The sequence below is a fragment of the Ruditapes philippinarum genome, unplaced genomic scaffold (genome assembly GCF_026571515.1).
Source record: "Ruditapes philippinarum isolate M1 unplaced genomic scaffold, ASM2657151v2 ctg2104_1_1_1_1, whole genome shotgun sequence".
Classification (NCBI taxonomy): Eukaryota; Metazoa; Mollusca; class Bivalvia; order Venerida; family Veneridae; genus Ruditapes; species Ruditapes philippinarum.
The window spans coordinates 225,205-242,470 of NW_026860666.1; the positions used below are offsets into that span (position 1 = coordinate 225,205).

At 35.2% G+C, this 17,266-nt stretch overlaps 1 protein-coding gene across 1 annotated transcript in view; it reads left to right on the forward strand.

The window, feature by feature from the left end:
* LOC132712974 (stalled ribosome sensor GCN1-like) overlaps positions 1-17,266 on the forward strand; it is a 66,520-nt gene that overhangs the window by 31,453 nt on the left and 17,801 nt on the right. The window contains exons 26-37 of the mRNA XM_060695416.1: positions 4,086-4,213; positions 5,131-5,323; positions 7,560-7,796; positions 8,188-8,382; positions 10,097-10,343; positions 10,726-10,847; positions 11,308-11,422; positions 12,152-12,316; positions 12,855-13,075; positions 13,747-13,954; positions 14,734-14,930; positions 15,832-16,021. Of these exons, the coding sequence (XP_060551399.1) occupies positions 4,086-4,213; positions 5,131-5,323; positions 7,560-7,796; positions 8,188-8,382; positions 10,097-10,343; positions 10,726-10,847; positions 11,308-11,422; positions 12,152-12,316; positions 12,855-13,075; positions 13,747-13,954; positions 14,734-14,930; positions 15,832-16,021 (2,218 nt within the window). The remainder of the gene's footprint in view (positions 1-4,085; positions 4,214-5,130; positions 5,324-7,559; positions 7,797-8,187; positions 8,383-10,096; positions 10,344-10,725; positions 10,848-11,307; positions 11,423-12,151; positions 12,317-12,854; positions 13,076-13,746; positions 13,955-14,733; positions 14,931-15,831; positions 16,022-17,266) is intronic.

The following is a 17,266-nucleotide window of genomic DNA, read 5'->3' on the forward strand; positions in this document are numbered from 1 at the left end:
ACTTCAAAAAGCTTGTCCGCCCAATAACTTAAGATTCCTTTGACCTACAGTCTTCATATTTGGCATGGAGGTTAGTCATGATTAGTAGATGACCCCTATTGATTTTGAGGTCAAAGGTCAAGGTCACAGGGGCCGTGACTTCAAAAAGCTTGTCCGCTCAATAACTTAAGATTCCTTTGACCCACAGTCTTCATATTTGGCATGGAGGTTAGTCATGATTAGTAGATGACCCCTATTGACTTTGAGGTCACCAGGTCAAAGGTCAAGGTCACAGGGGCCTTGATTTCAAAAAGCTTGTCCGCCCAATAACTTAAGATTCCTTTGACCTACAGCCTTCATATTTGGCATGGAGGTTAGTCATGATTAGTAGATGACCCCTATTGATTTTGAGGTCACCAGGTCAAAGGTCAAGGTCACAGGGGCCGTGACTTCAAAAAGCTTGTCCGCTCAATAACTTAAGATTCCTTTGACCCACAGTCTTCATATTTGGCATGGAGGTTAGTCATGATTAGAAGATGACCCCTTTTGACTTTGAGGTCACCAGGTCAAAGGTCAAGGTCACAGGGGCCGTGACTTCAAAAAGCTTGTCTGCTCAATAACTTAAGATTCCTTTGACCCACAGTCTTCATATTTGGCATGGATGTTAGTCATGATAAGTAGATGACCCCTATTGATTTTGAGGTCACCAGGTCAAAGGTCAAGGTCACAGGGGCCTTGACCATAAAAAGCTTGTCTGTTCAATAACTTTAGATTCCTTTGACCCACAGTCTTCATATTTTGAATGGAGGTTAGTCATGATTAGTAGATGACACCTTTTGATTTTGAGGTCACTTGATCAAAGGTCAAGGTCACAGGGACTTTGACTTCAAAAAGTTTGTCGACCCATTAACTTAAGATTCCTTTGACCCACAGTCTTCATATTTGGCATGGATGTTGATCATGACCATAAGGTGACCCCTATTGATTTTGAGGTCACTGGGTCAAAGGTCAAGGTCACAGGGACCTTGACAAAAAAAAGCTTTTCTTCTCAATCTGTCCGCAGTGTATTGATTTTGACATTTTCACATTTGAAGCATGTAGAATACATAACTTAGCAATGCACTGGCTTAGTAACCTCAGATTTGGCAGGTTGTCCTTGAGCTCTAAATGGCCACTGTTGATTCTGACAAAGTGGTATGCGGGGGTATTCACGCCATGATAGTGGCAGTTCTAGTTTAGTTTGATTGTGTTGGAAGCTATTAGTTTATTGAAACGCTCTCAAATCTTTTTCTGGAACTAACCAGTATTTAGCAATATGTGAAAAGTTTCTTGCTCAGGGGAAACAACGACTTGCCCTTGACAGGGTTTAAACCCACGTGTCAGTTGCAATCAATTTGCGTTCTATTTAGGATGGGTTCCATGACAAAAATATTTTAAAAGTAATTAACTTAACAGGGCTGCCGATTTTCCGCGGATTTGCGGAAATCCGCGGATTTCGTGAGCTCCTGGTCCCGTGTTCACTAAGAAAAGATCAGGATCAGGATCAAGTGATCCTGATTTTATTTTCATTGTTTAACGTTACTAAAATTATTTGTGTTTTGTTGAATTAAATTGTAAATATTCAAATTGTAAAAATATGCTGATTTGCAAAGAAAACAAACTATTTTGGGATAAAATCAACAAATAACAAAACAAATACAAAATATTTGGATCAAAATAAGGATCAATTTTAGGATCAGGATCAATTTTTGGATCAACTGCAGGGCACTCGTTTGGCCATTTTTGGGGCCGAATATCGGCCCCATTCCCCTCTCAAAATCATATGCTTTTTTCCCTATTTCAGTAGAAAATTCCCCTTAAAAAAATTGTAGTGTTAGTGTTTGATATTTAACAAAAAAAAGTGATGTTTTGATTTCATAAAAATAAAATATATTTCTGTTTAACTTTCAATGGATTGAAAACTAAAATACAGTTGTCAACAACGCTGTATGTTAAAACCGAAAGTAGCAGGAAGTGAGAAATGTACAAGGGAGGTAACTCTCGTAAAAATTATTGACAAAATTAATGTGGCAGATAATCATCGTAGGAGTTTACCTTATATTTAATTTGTTTAGAGAATAGACATACATTGTCATATTCTGCTAGTAAATAAACAAAACTAAATTTAATTTAATTTCTGTCAGTTGTTGTTGGAAAAAACGTATTTCTCTTGCAGTTTTGTACTCAAATATTTTCGTACCAAATATTTTCGTACCCAGTTTTACAGTTACAGACAATTTCCTCTGGAACCAAAACCTTTCTTAGAAAAAGCATAAAACTTTCTTGTTTATTATTATTTAATTCTTATATCAATTCACATTGTTATAATTGTTTCAATCTAAAGAACAGGCAGAAATATGTAGAAAATAGATTAAGAACTGACCAGTGCAGATTGCAAAATAGTGTGATACATTTTTAACTTTAAAAATAAAGAAAACATTAATGACTATGATAGGAAATAATTTTGCTGTGTTTCCATAACTTGGGTACAACATACCCTTGCCTAGGAAAGTCCACAGGCGCTAGTCACATAATCAAATATTTTACATAATCGGTCTATATATGTATATAAAGATATCTTTATATACATATATAGACCGATTATGTAAAATATTTGATTATGTGACTAGCGCCTGTGGGAAAGTCTGCCTTTCCAGAGCTTGTTGCACTGAATCAATATTTTTGTAAGTTTTTTTTAAAAACAGCAACAACAAAAACAACTGTCAATTTTAATTTTTTATCAAAAACAAAAATGCATTATGCTTGTTATAGATTTTAATATAACCCTTACGTTTTTCAGAATTTGCATTTTACCCCTCACTTTAGAATTTGAGGGGTATAAAACCCTTGGCCAAAAACATATATCTGAAGCTCTGATTGATGTCTGAGTCAGTCAAGTGCAATAAGAAAGCAATAAAGAAAACAATGACATAGCCTATTTCAAGAAAAACTTTATGTTAACTTATATGTTTTATATGTTAGGTCTATAGTAATAAATATACTTTATAGCTATTGTAAGTAATGGTAGGAAATTGTGCCAAGAGTAAGTGTAAAACCTAAATTTAAAAAACTCATATATGGCTTAAAATTCCCCTTTTTGTCTTAAAATGACGCAAAATTCCCCTTTCTGAGGGTATGGGTACCTGTCCCCAAAAGTTGTCTAGTGCCCTGAACTGTAAAATGCCCATATCTTGCAAAATTAACAATTAATTTATTCTAAAATTTCATATACTTGCTATTTCAGGTCCAGTTTTATCAAATTTATAATTAGATATTTATCTATGAGGAAACACAATGAAGAATATTAGGGTTTTTAAATTTGATCCTGATCTTGATCCTGATCCTTAAATCTTTGTGAACACGGGGCCTGGGTCATTTTTGAGATCAATGTAAATTGGACAAAGACAATAAATTCATTCGTCATATTTTATACAGTACCCAAAAACCGGCACTTTTCGGCTTTTATCGTTACGCTAGCCGCCTATGGTACGTCTGTAAGCGCTTTTCTCATTGGTCAAATCGAGTCTTTTCCGGCATTCTATTTTAGAATAACCAATCAAATTACAGTTTACATTGTCGCTCTTGTCTGTTGTCAAAATGTCGGATATTTGTTTTGAGGGCTGATGAAAACCTGAAGTCCAACTAAAGTGTCTCTGAATGGCTTTAAAGGCAACCAAGGAAGTCAAATTTAGAGTCCAGGAAATTGATTTTAGGGCATACCAAATCATCAGAATCCAGGAGCTTCCTGGGGCTTCGCCCCCTGGGCCCCCACCAGGGCTCTGCCCTGGACCCGCAAAGGGGGCTTGCTCAGCCTTGACCCCGGCGTATTTTCCTCGGATTTTGCAATTTGGTGTTGGCAGCCCTGACTTAATCGAACTCAAAATTTAATTAGACTATTTTGATGTTAATAATTTATTTTCAAGCTTTTCTTTTTTGTCCATCTGTATCTTAGATATGTCACTTAGTTTTAAGAAAGTCAACCACATATTTTAAGATTGCATGTATAAAACCTTAGATGATATTCTTCATAACTTAACACTTTTATGTTTTACTGTTTCCTATTACAGGCATTACTGTGTTTGTCGAATGTATTACCCAACATAGATGATAACTTTGAGCTAGGTTTAATGATAGCACAGAGAGTATGGGTAGCTTGTTATGATGTGGAGACTGATGTAAAAACTCTTGCAGAAAGGTTTGTTTGTCTGATTTTATGCCAATTTTAGCAGATTTGTTTGGTTTTATGCCAATTTTAAGACATTTGTTTGGTTAAATGCCAATTTTAGCACATTTGTCTGGGTTTTTTTAGTGCCAATTTTAGCACATTTGTCTGGTTTTATGCCAATTTTAGCACACTTGTCTTCTTTTTATGCCAATTTTAGCATATTTGTCAGGTTTTCATGCCAATTTTAGCACATTTGACTGGTATCATGCCAATTTTAGCACATTTGTCTGGTTTTAGACCAGTTTATGCACATTTGTCTGGTTTTATGCCAATTTTAGCACATATTTCTGGTTTGATGCCAATTTTTGAACATTTTCTGGTTTAATGCAAATTTTAGCACATCTGGTTTTATACTAATTTCTGCACATTTATCTGGATTTACACCAATTTCAGCACATCTGTCTGGTTTTATGCAAATTTTAGTACATTTGCCTGGTTTTACACCAATTTTAGTACATTTGTCTGGTTTTGTTCCAATTTTAGCACATTTAACTTTGTTTTAAGTCAGTTTTAGCACAATTGTCTGGTATCATGACAATTTTAGCACATTTGTCTGGTTTTATGCCATTTTTTGAACATTTTTCTGGTTTAATGCAAATTTTAGCACATCTGGTTTTATACTAATTTTAGCACATTTGTCTGGTTTTACACCAATTTCAGCACATCTGTCTGGTTTTATGCCAATTTTAGCAAATTGTCAGGTTTTCATGCCAATTTTAACACATTTGTCTGGTTTTATTCCAATTATAGCATATTTGTCAGGTTTTAAATCAATTTTAGCACATTTGTCTGGTTTTATGCCAATTTTTGAACTTTATCTGGTTTAATGCAAATTTACACCCTTTAAAGGTCAGAATGTGTAAAAGAATGATTTCTTTAAATTTTAGTTTACGAGATGAGCTAGATATTGAAGAGCCATTTGAGGATATGTGTACCCCTCTGGTGGATGATGTCATACATCCTGAAGAAATCGTGAGGAAAGCTGCGGCCCAATGTCTCGCCAAAACACTGGAATGTCATACAGAATATATAGATGCCACCATTGAACAGTTGCTGCGGAAGTATGACGACAAGTTAGAGGTGAACTTTGATCTTTAATTTGTTTAAATGTTGTCTTGTTTTAAGTATTGAAATAATATCAAGTGAATTTTTAGCTCGACTATTCGCAGAATAATCAAGCTAATGCAGTCACCCATTTGTCGGCGTCCCTGTGGTTAAGTTTTTGCATGTAAGCTGGTATCTCCATAACTACTGAAGGGAATGGATTGAAACTTCACACACTTGTTCTCTGTGATTATCCAAGATGATTGGCACAAGTCCCATAACTCTGATTTGCTTTTTAGCTCGCCTGTCACAAAGTGACAGGGTGAGCTTTTATGATCCCTTTTCGTCCGGAGCCCGTCCATCATCCGTCCGTCGTCCGTCTGTTAACTTTTACTGTAAATGACATCTCCTCATAAACCACTAAGCCAATTTCATCCATACTTCACAGGAATGTTCCTTTGGTGGTCACCTTTAAAAATTGTTCAAAGAATTTAATTCCATGCAGAACTCTGGTTGCCATGGCAACCGAAAGAAAAAACTTTAAATATCTTCTTTTAAAAAACCCTAAGAGCTAGAGCTAAGATATTCAGCATGAAACATCTTCTAATGAGTGTCTACCAAGTTTGTTCAAATAAAAGCCAGGGGGTCAAAATTGGCCCCGCCCCAGGGGTCATTGATTTTCCCTATATGCATATAGTAAAAACTTAAAAAATCTTCTTTTAAAGAACCCAAAGAGCTAGAGCTAAGATATTCAGCATGAAACATCTTCTAATGAGTGTCTACCAAGTTTGTTCAAATAAAAGCCCTGGGGTCAAAATTGGCCCCGCACCAGGGGGTCATTGATTTTCCCAATATGCATATAGGAGAAACTTATAAAATCTTCTTTTAAAGAACTCAAAGAGCTAGAGCTAAGATATTTAGCATGAAACATGTTCTAATGGGTGTCTACCAAGTTTGTTCAAATAAAAGCCCTGGGGTCAAAATTGGCCCCCCCGGGGGGTCATTGATTTTCCTTATATGTGTATAGCAAAAACTTAAAAAATCTTCTTTGAAAAAACCCAAATAGCTAGAGTTTAGATATTAAGCATGAAACATGTTCTAGTGAGTGTCTACAAAGTTTGTTCAAATTAAAGCCCTGGGGTCATAACTGGCCCGGCCCCAGGCGTGTCATTGTTTTTAACTATATGTGTATAGTAAAAACTTAAAATAACTTCTTTATAAAAAACCCAATGAGCTAGAGCTTAGATGTTTAGCATGAAACATCTTCTTATGGGTGTCTACCCAGTTTGTTCAAATAAAAGCCCTCGGGTGAAAATTGGCCTGCTGGAGGGGGAGGGGGAGATCATTGTTTTGTTCAAAGAAAAGCCCTTGGGTTTAAACTGGTCCGCTCCGGGAGCCTTTATACAGGTGAGCGACCTCAGGGCCATCATGGCCCTCTTGTTTACATAATTATGCCCCTTTTTCGACTTAGAAATTCTTGGTTAAGTTTTTGTGTGTAAGCTGGTATCTCCATAACTACTGAAGGGAATGGATTGAAACTTCACACACTTGTTCTCTGTGATTATCTAAGATGATTGGCACAAGTCCCATAACTCTGGTTTGCTTTTTTACATAATTATGCCCCTTTTTCGACTTAGAAATTCTAGGTAAATTTTTGCTTGTAAGCTGGCATCTCCTACTGAAGAGTTTGTACTTTTTCGGACAATTTTATGTATTCATATAGGTAAGCATTATTATACTCAATGAAACACACTTGTGACAACTTTTCGAATAGTCGAGTGTTACTGTCCTCCGACAGTTCTTGTTGAACATTCTAACATGTTTTAAAATATTCCTCTATCAAATAGATAGGGCAATCAAGTGTATTATTACACAATATATGCACAGAATAGAAAAGGAATGTTTACACACCGTATGACATCATATCTGATATCAATAAACCAAATAACGTCAGCAGAAATACTTCTACCCTTAATGCAGTTCAACATATTTATTATCAATTCTCTTTTTTAATAGCATGTTAGAATGGAAAAAGATATTAAATTTTCTTGCATTATAGCTTATCGTTCAATGCATATCAGCCTTCATGATTATGTTCCTGCACATTACTATTTCCAAAATTTAGAAAAATGATTCTTCAGTTATAATTGAAAAATATTTAGTTATTACTGAAATTATTAAATTTATATTTTGAAAATAGCCAGTTATTATGTAAAAATTATTTAGGAATAACCAGCATGCGGCTTACATTTCTGTTATAATGTTACTTTAGATGCCACCACCAATACTGGATGAGTTTGGTCGTGCAATATCCACACAGCTGATGGACGAGTGGCCAGCACGAACTGGGGTTGCCATGGCACTAGGATACATAGCTCCTATACTACCCCAGGAGCAGTTACTCCCCCTGTTCAATTTCTACGTACCTAAGGGACTTGGTGACAGAAGTGCCGAGGTCAGATCTCAGATGAGGTCAGCGGCCCTCTCAACAATCAATGTTCATGGAAAGGTATAATTTTAAGCATAAAACAGTTCTGTTTATTTTATCAAGTTTAAATTCTATTTTCTTGAACTTTTTAGAGAAAATGTAAATGCTTTTAAGTGCTCAGTGAGGTTTGTTTTAGGAAATGGAAAGATGATATATTTAAAGGATAAAAAATAATTTTTTATCTCCAAATATTGTCTTACAATTTTATAGTGTTTAAAGAATTTCTTTCAAATAGCATGTTATATGAATTATTGTTATATTTATACCTCTGTACTTTTGAACATGTATGTTGTTGAATTAAAATATTGCTGTCCATTAATTTAATTAGCTTATTTGTTATACATTTGGGGACAATGTCATGTTATATTGTCATCATTTTGACTTGCATGTGTTATACATACATGTATTTCAGGACAATGTTGCCGTGTTACTACCCGTGTTTGAGGAGTTTCTCACGAGCGCGCCGGGCACAGCTGGGTACGATGCTGTAAGACAGAGTATCGTCATTCTCATGGGCTCCCTGGCCAAACATTTAGATAAAGATAACCCGAAAGTAAAACCCATTGTTGGTCAGCTTATAGCTGCTTTATCAACTCCATCACAAGAGGTAAGTGGTTATACTCTGGTAGCAAAATATAAATAGATTTGAAGCTTTAAAATGTTGTAGGTAAAGTTACAAGATACGATTCTAGAATTTGATGATTGTGGAATAATGATAATGTTAAAATGCATACACATTATTGTCAAAGCCAGTCTTATATATGCTATAATATATATCTAGTTAAGCGGACAATTCTTTTCCCGATCTTCTATTTTTTTTAAACGAACATCACTGTCGCGTTATAAATAGCTCTCTGGTGCTGTTTTCAAGAAGGTTTAACAGTGATATGATGCACTTTTCCAAGATAAAGTTATTGAAATACTTAGTTTAAAACAACACAGAATTGTTTTCCCAGTAAAAAAAGAAGCTGAAGCCACTTTAAGGAGAACGTTTCAATTATTTTACAAAGTGATGATGCAATAGGAGTTTGAAGGGGTTGGTTTTTGTGTCGCCTCTACGGAGTAGTGGAGACATATAGGGATCACTTCTCCGTCGTCTGTCTGTCTGTCCGTCTGTTTGTCTATCCGTTCATCACAAAACTTGTCCGGACTACCCCTCATAAACTACTGGTGCAATTTCATCCAAACTTTACGGGAATGACCAGTACCAAGTCTAGTTGTGCATATTGTCAGCATTTTCCAGTTTAATGATTTTTGTCAGAATTATGGCCCTATAATAATTTTTATGCCCCCACAGAGTGGGAGCATATAGTGTTGCACTTGTCCGTCCGTCCGTACGTCTGTCCGTACGTCCCGAAATCTTGTGAACGCAACTCCTCTTAAACCAGATGGCAGATTTTGCTGAAACTTCCAGGGATGAACAACCTTAATGTGTAGATGGTAGTAAAGGAAGGAATTTTTGCTGCGACCAAATTTAACAGAATTATGGCCCTTTGTTGATTTTTTCACTATATACTATGTAGAAATTTTGTGAACGCAACTCCTCTTTAACCGGATGGCAGATTTTGCTTAATTTTCCAGGGATGAACATTCAACAACCTTAATGTGTTGATGGTAGTAAAGAAAGGAATTTTTGCTGCGACCAAATTTAACAGAATTATGGCCCTTTGTTGATTTTTTCACTATAAACTATGCAGAAATTTTGTGAACGCAACTCCTCTTAAACCGGATGGCAGATTTTGCTTAAACTTCCAGGGATGAACAACCTTAATGTGTAGATGGTAGTAAAGAAAGGAATTTTTGCTGCGACTAAATTTAACAGAATAATGGCCCTTTGTTGATTTTTAGTTTTCAACTTGTGGCATATGTAGTCCAAAAAATATTTGACCTAGAGTCATAAGATTGACAGAACAGTGGCGTGTGGGGGCATCCGTGTCCTATGGACACATTTCTAGTTATTTTTAAAGTTTGTCCGGACTACTTCTCTTATACCACTAATGCAATTTTAATGAAACTTTACAGGATTGATCTGTAGCTCAAGTCCTTGCGCATATTGCACGGGTTTTCCGGTTGAATGATTTTTGGCTGAGTTATGGCCCTTTGAAAAAAAGGTGTGTTTTTTTGTGTGTTGCCAGATACACAAAAGCTTGTCCGGACTACTCCTCATTAACTGCTGGTGCAATTTTATCCAAACTTTACAGGAATGATCAGTACCAATTTTAGTTGTGCACTGTCCGTCTGTCACAAAACTTGTCCCAACATGAAATTGGCCATCATGAGGCGACACATGTGATCACTGATCGCTCTTGTTTTGCCTGTAGGTACAAGAGGCTGTAGCAAACTGCCTACCACCATTAGTTCCAGCTGTTAAATCTAACGCACCAGAACTCGTACAGAAATTGATGGACCTTCTACTAGAGTCGGATAACTACGGGGAACGTAAGGGGGCAGCTTATGGACTGGCTGGTCTTGTCAGAGGGCTGGGAATTACTGCACTGAAACAACTTGAGATTATGACAACATTGGAGGATGCAGTGAAAGATAAGAAAAATCCCAGAAGGAGGGAAGGTGAGTAAAGAAGAATCAGTTGAATAATTTAGCATGGAGATTATAAAACTTTTCTTTTATAGCTCTGTCTCAAATTTCAGGATTTTCATTGATTTGTGTAGATTCTGTGGATGCTTTTCTGACCAAGCAAATGCCTGAAATCTAAGTTTGAACTTAGAAAAAAAAATCAAAACCTTTCACCCTGAACTGGATTTAGTATGTTTCTGGTAACTTAGTTTTCATATATTACTCTCAGTAGACTTTTTTTGCAGAATTTTAGAAGTAAAATTATAAAATTAAAAAAGTCAGATTTTCTTCACCCTACAATGGTTAGTACATGTAATTATTATCCTAACACATAAAAAGGGTTTAATAATGTTCAAACATTTATTATATGTTACAGGAGCATTGTTTGCATATGAGATGATGTGTACGATGTTGGGTAAACTGTTTGAACCATATGTTGTACATATTTTACCACATCTATTGCTCTGCTTCGGTGATGCCAGTCAGTACGTGCGAGAGGTAACTACACTTATATTCTATCAGCAAAAATATCACAGGTCAGAACTGTTCACTATTTAGGAGAGAGGAGGTGTAAGCGGCTGAATAGCTCAGTTGGTAGAGCTACAGTAAGGTATTCTGAGGGTACAGGGTTCGAGTCCCTGTGACATTGGGCGCCCAACAGGGGGCGGTGACTTCTTATTAATTCATATTGCTCTGTAACCCTCATAAATTTGAGGATGAATTTCAATATAAGCAGCCAGATGGTAAACTTCTCCATATTTAAAATTATTCACAGAAGAGGCATTAAGAGTTTATCTCCTCTATTTGTTAAGCCAAAAAAAAAGAACAGTGGCCATGTGTTTAAAGTATCTGCCTTTCAACCCAAACCTTAAAAGTACCAGTGTGGCTGTGCTTTAAAACCCAAGCACAGAAACATTATTAAACTTTTAATATTGAAATATTTATCATTATTTATAAGGCTGCTGACGAGACGGCAAAGGCAGTTATGGCAATGTTGACAGCTCATGGTGTTAAACTTGTCCTACCATCACTTCTCAAAGGTCTGGAAGAGGACTCGTGGAGAACCAAGGCTGGTATGTCAATATGTTCATATATATGTTGAAATATTTTTGTGATAATTTGTTAAAGAAAGAATTTAGCTAGATATGTGATAGGTGTGAAAAAAGCTCTTGTCTGTTTGTTATCAAATTATTACTTAACTATTGATGGGGCATCTGTGGCCGAGTGGTTAAGGACGTTGACATCAAACCACTTGCCCCTCACCCCAGTGGGATCGAATCCAGATAAGAACTTTGATTCTTTCATGTGAGGAAGCTATCCAGCTAGCTTATGGCACGTAAGTGGTTCTACTCAGGTGCCTGTTCCTGCCTGAAATAAAGCACAGAGGGGCACCTGAGGTCTTCCTCCATCAGTAAAGCTGGAAGGTTACCATACATCCTATACTGTGTTGGTCTGATGAAAAGCCCTATCAAACAAACAAACAAATCTATCTATTGAGGTTGTGATATTTACTTTCAGTTCTTGTAATAAGCATGTATCTTTGATAGTCTGTAAATAAATCACAGCAGTTTTAAAGAATATTTTCTATCAATACCCTGTGGATTTCATGAAATAAATTTGGGCATGAATAAATTTTATTTTATTTCTAGTTGATTTTTACTGCAGGGAAACTGGTTTATATTTTACAAATTTTCATAAAACTTTTTCAATTTTTGTGTCTAAACAAAAAGTGAAATGTCTTTATTTTCTTATAGAAATTTTTTTTTGAACGGAATTAAGTAAGATAATTTTGTTTAATACAGTGCATGGGGTTACTGGATCTATGGGTACTGTGCACCCAAAATTGTCTGCATTTTACCAATATTTACCCGGGAATTCGAGGTTCTCACCATCACACCCGTGTACAGAAAATGTTCCAGGGTTCCGACAGATCGGAAATGTCTCAAAAGGAAATCCTGAAATTCAAGGTTGGTTCCCAGTAATTTCTACATGGAGATATATAAACAAATAATTCAGGAATGGATTGTGAAAGTTTTACTGTAAAAAATATTTTTTTTTACATTAGGAGATAAATACATTTTTCTCTCACTACTGTGGGTTCGAATCCCAGCAGGGACTTTGGATTCTTTCTGTTAGGAAGTTATCCAGCTATCTTATTGAAATTCAGTGGTTCTACTCAAGTGCCGTTTTTGCCTGAAATAATGCATGAAAGGGCACTCCAGATCTTCCTCCACCAGTAAAGCTGGAACATCGCCATATGACCTATAATGTGTAGATGTGATGTAAACCCCAATCAAAAAACAAAAACAAACATTTTTCTCTCTTGAAAATTTAAACCTTTTGATTACAAAGCCAGTGACACCAATGTTGTAATAAAAATGTCATGTTGTCATTTCACTGTTTAAAGACTGAAGACTTAATCAGGTTATAATAAAAAGGGTATGATTCTATTGTATGGCAGGTGTATAGATAAAAGAAATTTGTTAATTGTCATTTTATTTACAGCAATTGTACCCGTGTTACTGGATGCATTACAAGACCCAGCTAGGAAGACCAGTATGTGTTTACAGAACCTGCTGGAGACAAAGTTCGTACATTTTATAGATGCTCCATCACTGGCTTTAATCATGCCTGTAGTAGAACGTGCCTTCCAGGACAGGGCAACAGAAACCAGGAAAATGGCCGCACAGATTATTGGCAATATGTACTCTCTCACAGATCAGAAGGTATATTTTATACTGTATAATTATGACACTGACTCTTTGTACAGGACTGTTATAACTCCCTCCCTTTAGAAATTACAATAAATATTGGGTTTGAATGCAAAACTTTTAATATACCTTACCTTGCTCTATACCCATTGTTATATCATAGACCTGTAACATTCAAATAGTATAAATTAGACCATGCATTCAAATAAGATTCTATGGAAGGTCATACGTATAATTGTGTCCATTAAGATTTTGTAAGGGCATTTAAAGATCTCTAGTGAAAGACTGTTAAGGAGGGTTGTTGGCTAATAAATGATTTTGTGTATAACATTTTTTTACCAGAGACCTTATTTGTCAAGTAACTGTAAAGAAAAATCATCCTGGATAATTGCAAATAATTGAAATTAATTTAATATTGCATGATATTTTGTTCATTGTGTAGTAAAAATTTTGATTTGTGTTTGTAACCCGAGGAGTGGTGAAACCCTCAATCCATGGATGATTAAATCATGATGAGTTAATGGTATACCGTATATTCCAGTTACAACCATATTTCTTCATGTATCACCGACACTGGTTAGTTCCTGGAAACAGATTAAAAAATGTTTAATATAAGTTACAGGAACTTGTGCAAGAATCAAGTGTAAAAGATATGTTTTAACAAAGATTTTCTGTATATATTTCAGGATTTAGACCCATACATAGACAAGGTTATCCCAGGTTTGAAACAGTCTCTGCTGGACCCTGTACCAGAAGTTAGGGCTGTATCAGCTCACGCCCTAGGTGCTATGGTGAAAGGTATGGGCGGTCAGAAGTTTGATGAGCTGATGAACTGGTTGATGGAGACACTGAAGTCGGAAGGAAGCTCGGTGGACAGATCTGGTGCTGCTCAAGGTGTGTGTCCATCAGTCTTCAAATTGCATTATTATTAATCTGAAATCACTGAAGGATTATTTTACCTCCATTTGTATTTAAATGTCATTGAATTCTTCCAAATAATGCTGATCAGCTAGGTTTCAGATGACAGGTGTTTTACATCGGTGTTTGTCCTGTTTTGAAATTATCTGTAGAGGACATTTGATTTTTTCTTTCACCATAAGAGCTGAGAAGTTGACATGTGAAGTTTGAAAAGTTTGTAAGATTAAAAAATACCTGACCAAATTAATAAAATAATTGAACCACATATAAAAGTGACAACTATTATGATTTTTGGTCCTAAGTAAAAATTTGTCAGTTATTTTTGTCACGGTTCAAACTCTTCACTAATTAGCGGAGATAGTGCAAGCGGCCGTATAGCTCAGTCGGTAGAGCCTCAGTACAGTATTCCAAAGGTCCCGAGTTTGAGTCCGGTCAGGCTGCACATTTTTTTAACCCTGTGACATTTTAAATGATATTATTTATATGTTGAATTTTCCTTCACATGTTCAAGCATTAAGAAGTTTATGAATGGTGAAAATTAGTGGTAATGTTTGTTTCTTTGCTTGCTATACAAATATATCTTAGAGTACTATTTAAAAATTAACAAAGTAGCTAGATTTTTGTCTGTTGAACTTAAGTTAAAAGATTTATCTGTTGTTGTTATTAAGGTGGTAATTATCAGTCCTCAGTTGAAAATGTCATGTTTGTTCCCTAGATATAATTAATAATTAATATTACAACATCGTTACTTACAGGTCTCAGTGAAGTGTTGGGAGGAATGGGTTTGGCTGACATGCACAAATTGATGCCGCAGGTCATACACACGGCAGAACGCACAGACATCCCGCCTCACGTACGTGACGGCTACATCATGATGTATATCTACCTGCCATCTGTATTCAAAGAAGAGTTCAAAGAATATGTAGGACCTATAATCCCATCTATTCTTCAGGTATGTTTTGTTTAAGTCTATGATTTATAGTAAATACTGGTGTTTTCAAGAAGAGGGCATCGTTGTTCTGTTAAATACCTTTTAAACTTAACCTTTATATAGTCAAATATCTTGTCAGGATACAGTGCATTATGACCTGCCTTGAATACTTGCAGTTCTATTATTAAGCCAAATTTTTCCAAAAAATGTAAAGGAAACAATGCAACTTGACTTAAATACTTGCAGTTTTATTAATAACCAAAAAAACCAAACATATTAATTCTTTATATGTACAAGAGTTGTCAATAGTTGCCAAACTATAAATTAAGTATCATTGTAAGGGAAGTACTTGGTATTAATCATTAGTCAGTCAATATGAACAATGTTGTACAAGAAATAGAGACATTTTCCCCTGCCTTTATTCAGCAAAGTATTTGTATGAGCATTTCTAGTCACTGGAATTCATTTAACCAGTGTTTATGATAAAGTAAACAGCTGTTTAGAGTGATGAGAACATTTGATGACTGAAAATAAAGTTTAATAAATAGAAGCATGGTTAGTTTAATAAGGAGAGCATCAAATTTTAAATCCAGGGGCATCTGATTTGATCCTCGGGCACGGCGAAAATATTTTGTGACAGTTATTCCAAACATTGGGTCTAATGGTTATTTGTCTCTCACCACCGCTGCAGAAATCATGTGGAATTGTAATCGTCACTTGCGAAGAAATTAGTTAATATTATTCCAGAAAATGGGTTAGTAGGACCAACGACTGAAATGTGAACAAAAATGGGTTAAAATTGGTGTAAAAGCCTCCAAGCAACCTGATTTATAAAAAAACTACACTAACCTGAATTAAATATTTGTTATATTATTTGTAGGCCTTGGTCAATGAATTAAATATTTGTTGTATATATTTGTAGGCCCTGGCTGACGAGTCAGAGTATGTACGAGAGACAGCATTAAAGGCCGGTCAGAGAATTATCAACATGTACGCTAACACGGCTATAGAGTTATTGTTACCGGAACTAGAGAAGGGATTGTTTGATGATAACTGGAGAATCCGGTACAGCTCGGTACAGCTACTGGGTGATCTGTTGTATAGTATCTCAGGTATGTGAGTGTGTCAAATGATTTACTTTTGACCCTACTGATTTTATGTTTAAAGGCACAGTATGCCTGGGAAAATTTATATTTTTCTTGCTTTAGAAATCTCAAAGATGTGTCTAACAGTGTTTTAATTATGTATTTAGAGCATGTTAGGATTTTAATAAATGAAGAAAGTAGGCTGAATCTGCAGTAATGTGTTGTTAAGGTAGCAAAATGTAGACAAATTAGTATTTTGACTTCCATACAAAATACTTATTCACTGACAGAGCAAAGAATCAAAAGTTAGTTCATCCATTGGCAAATTAAGTTAGTATATTATGGAAATTGTAACAAATTATCAAAAATAAAAAGTTTTGAGAAGAAAAAAAATGAAAGCATTTCTGAGGCATACTGGGCCTTTAAAAATACATAGAATTAATTATCCATCAATATAGAGGTCAGTGTAAGGATGTAACTATTCACTTAACTTTAATACAAAATGAGCTACAACAAAAGGCTCATGACAGGGGAAAAAGACAGAGTGGACTGTTCAAATTAATTTACAACTTAATAACTTAATAGACAGAAGTGTTTGTTGTTTTTTTTTCACACATTACCAGCTTGTTATAAATGAAAAATGGAATATTCTTTTTGATTAAAAATTATTTTGATAGTTATGCAAAACATGAAATTCACGAATTCGAAAACCTAGCTAAACGCCGTTTTCCGGTACTTTCTGTACATAGCTCTGGGGAATTCACCTAATGGAGTGTAATAGCGAACTCGATGTTTTCGGCCTTTTTTTAAATTAAATTGAAATAAAACAGTTATTTCTTTTTAAGAAAATAATTGAATATCATTGTATGAATGATTCCATACCAAAAATAAAGTAAATACACAAATTTACGCAAAAAATAACCTTATTTATTATGGAAGATTCCACTACGCCAGTTTAAATTTTATTGATTTTCATTATAAACAATTTATTTTTTACAAAAATTTGCAATATATATTAAAGGAATATTGATAATTTTCAAAAACATAAACTTTTTTCACCTTAATCGGTAAAATAATGATAGAAAAATAGAAATATCATGTAACTGTGTTATGTACTTCATTTGATGTAATTCCCCAGAGCTAAATCCGCAACGTACCGGAAAACGGTGTTTAGCTAGGTTTTCGAAAAGGTCAATAAGTTGTTGTTTAACCTTGTATGGGTTGAAACTTTTATTTATCAAATAGCTTTTAATTTCATATTAATGTAATGCA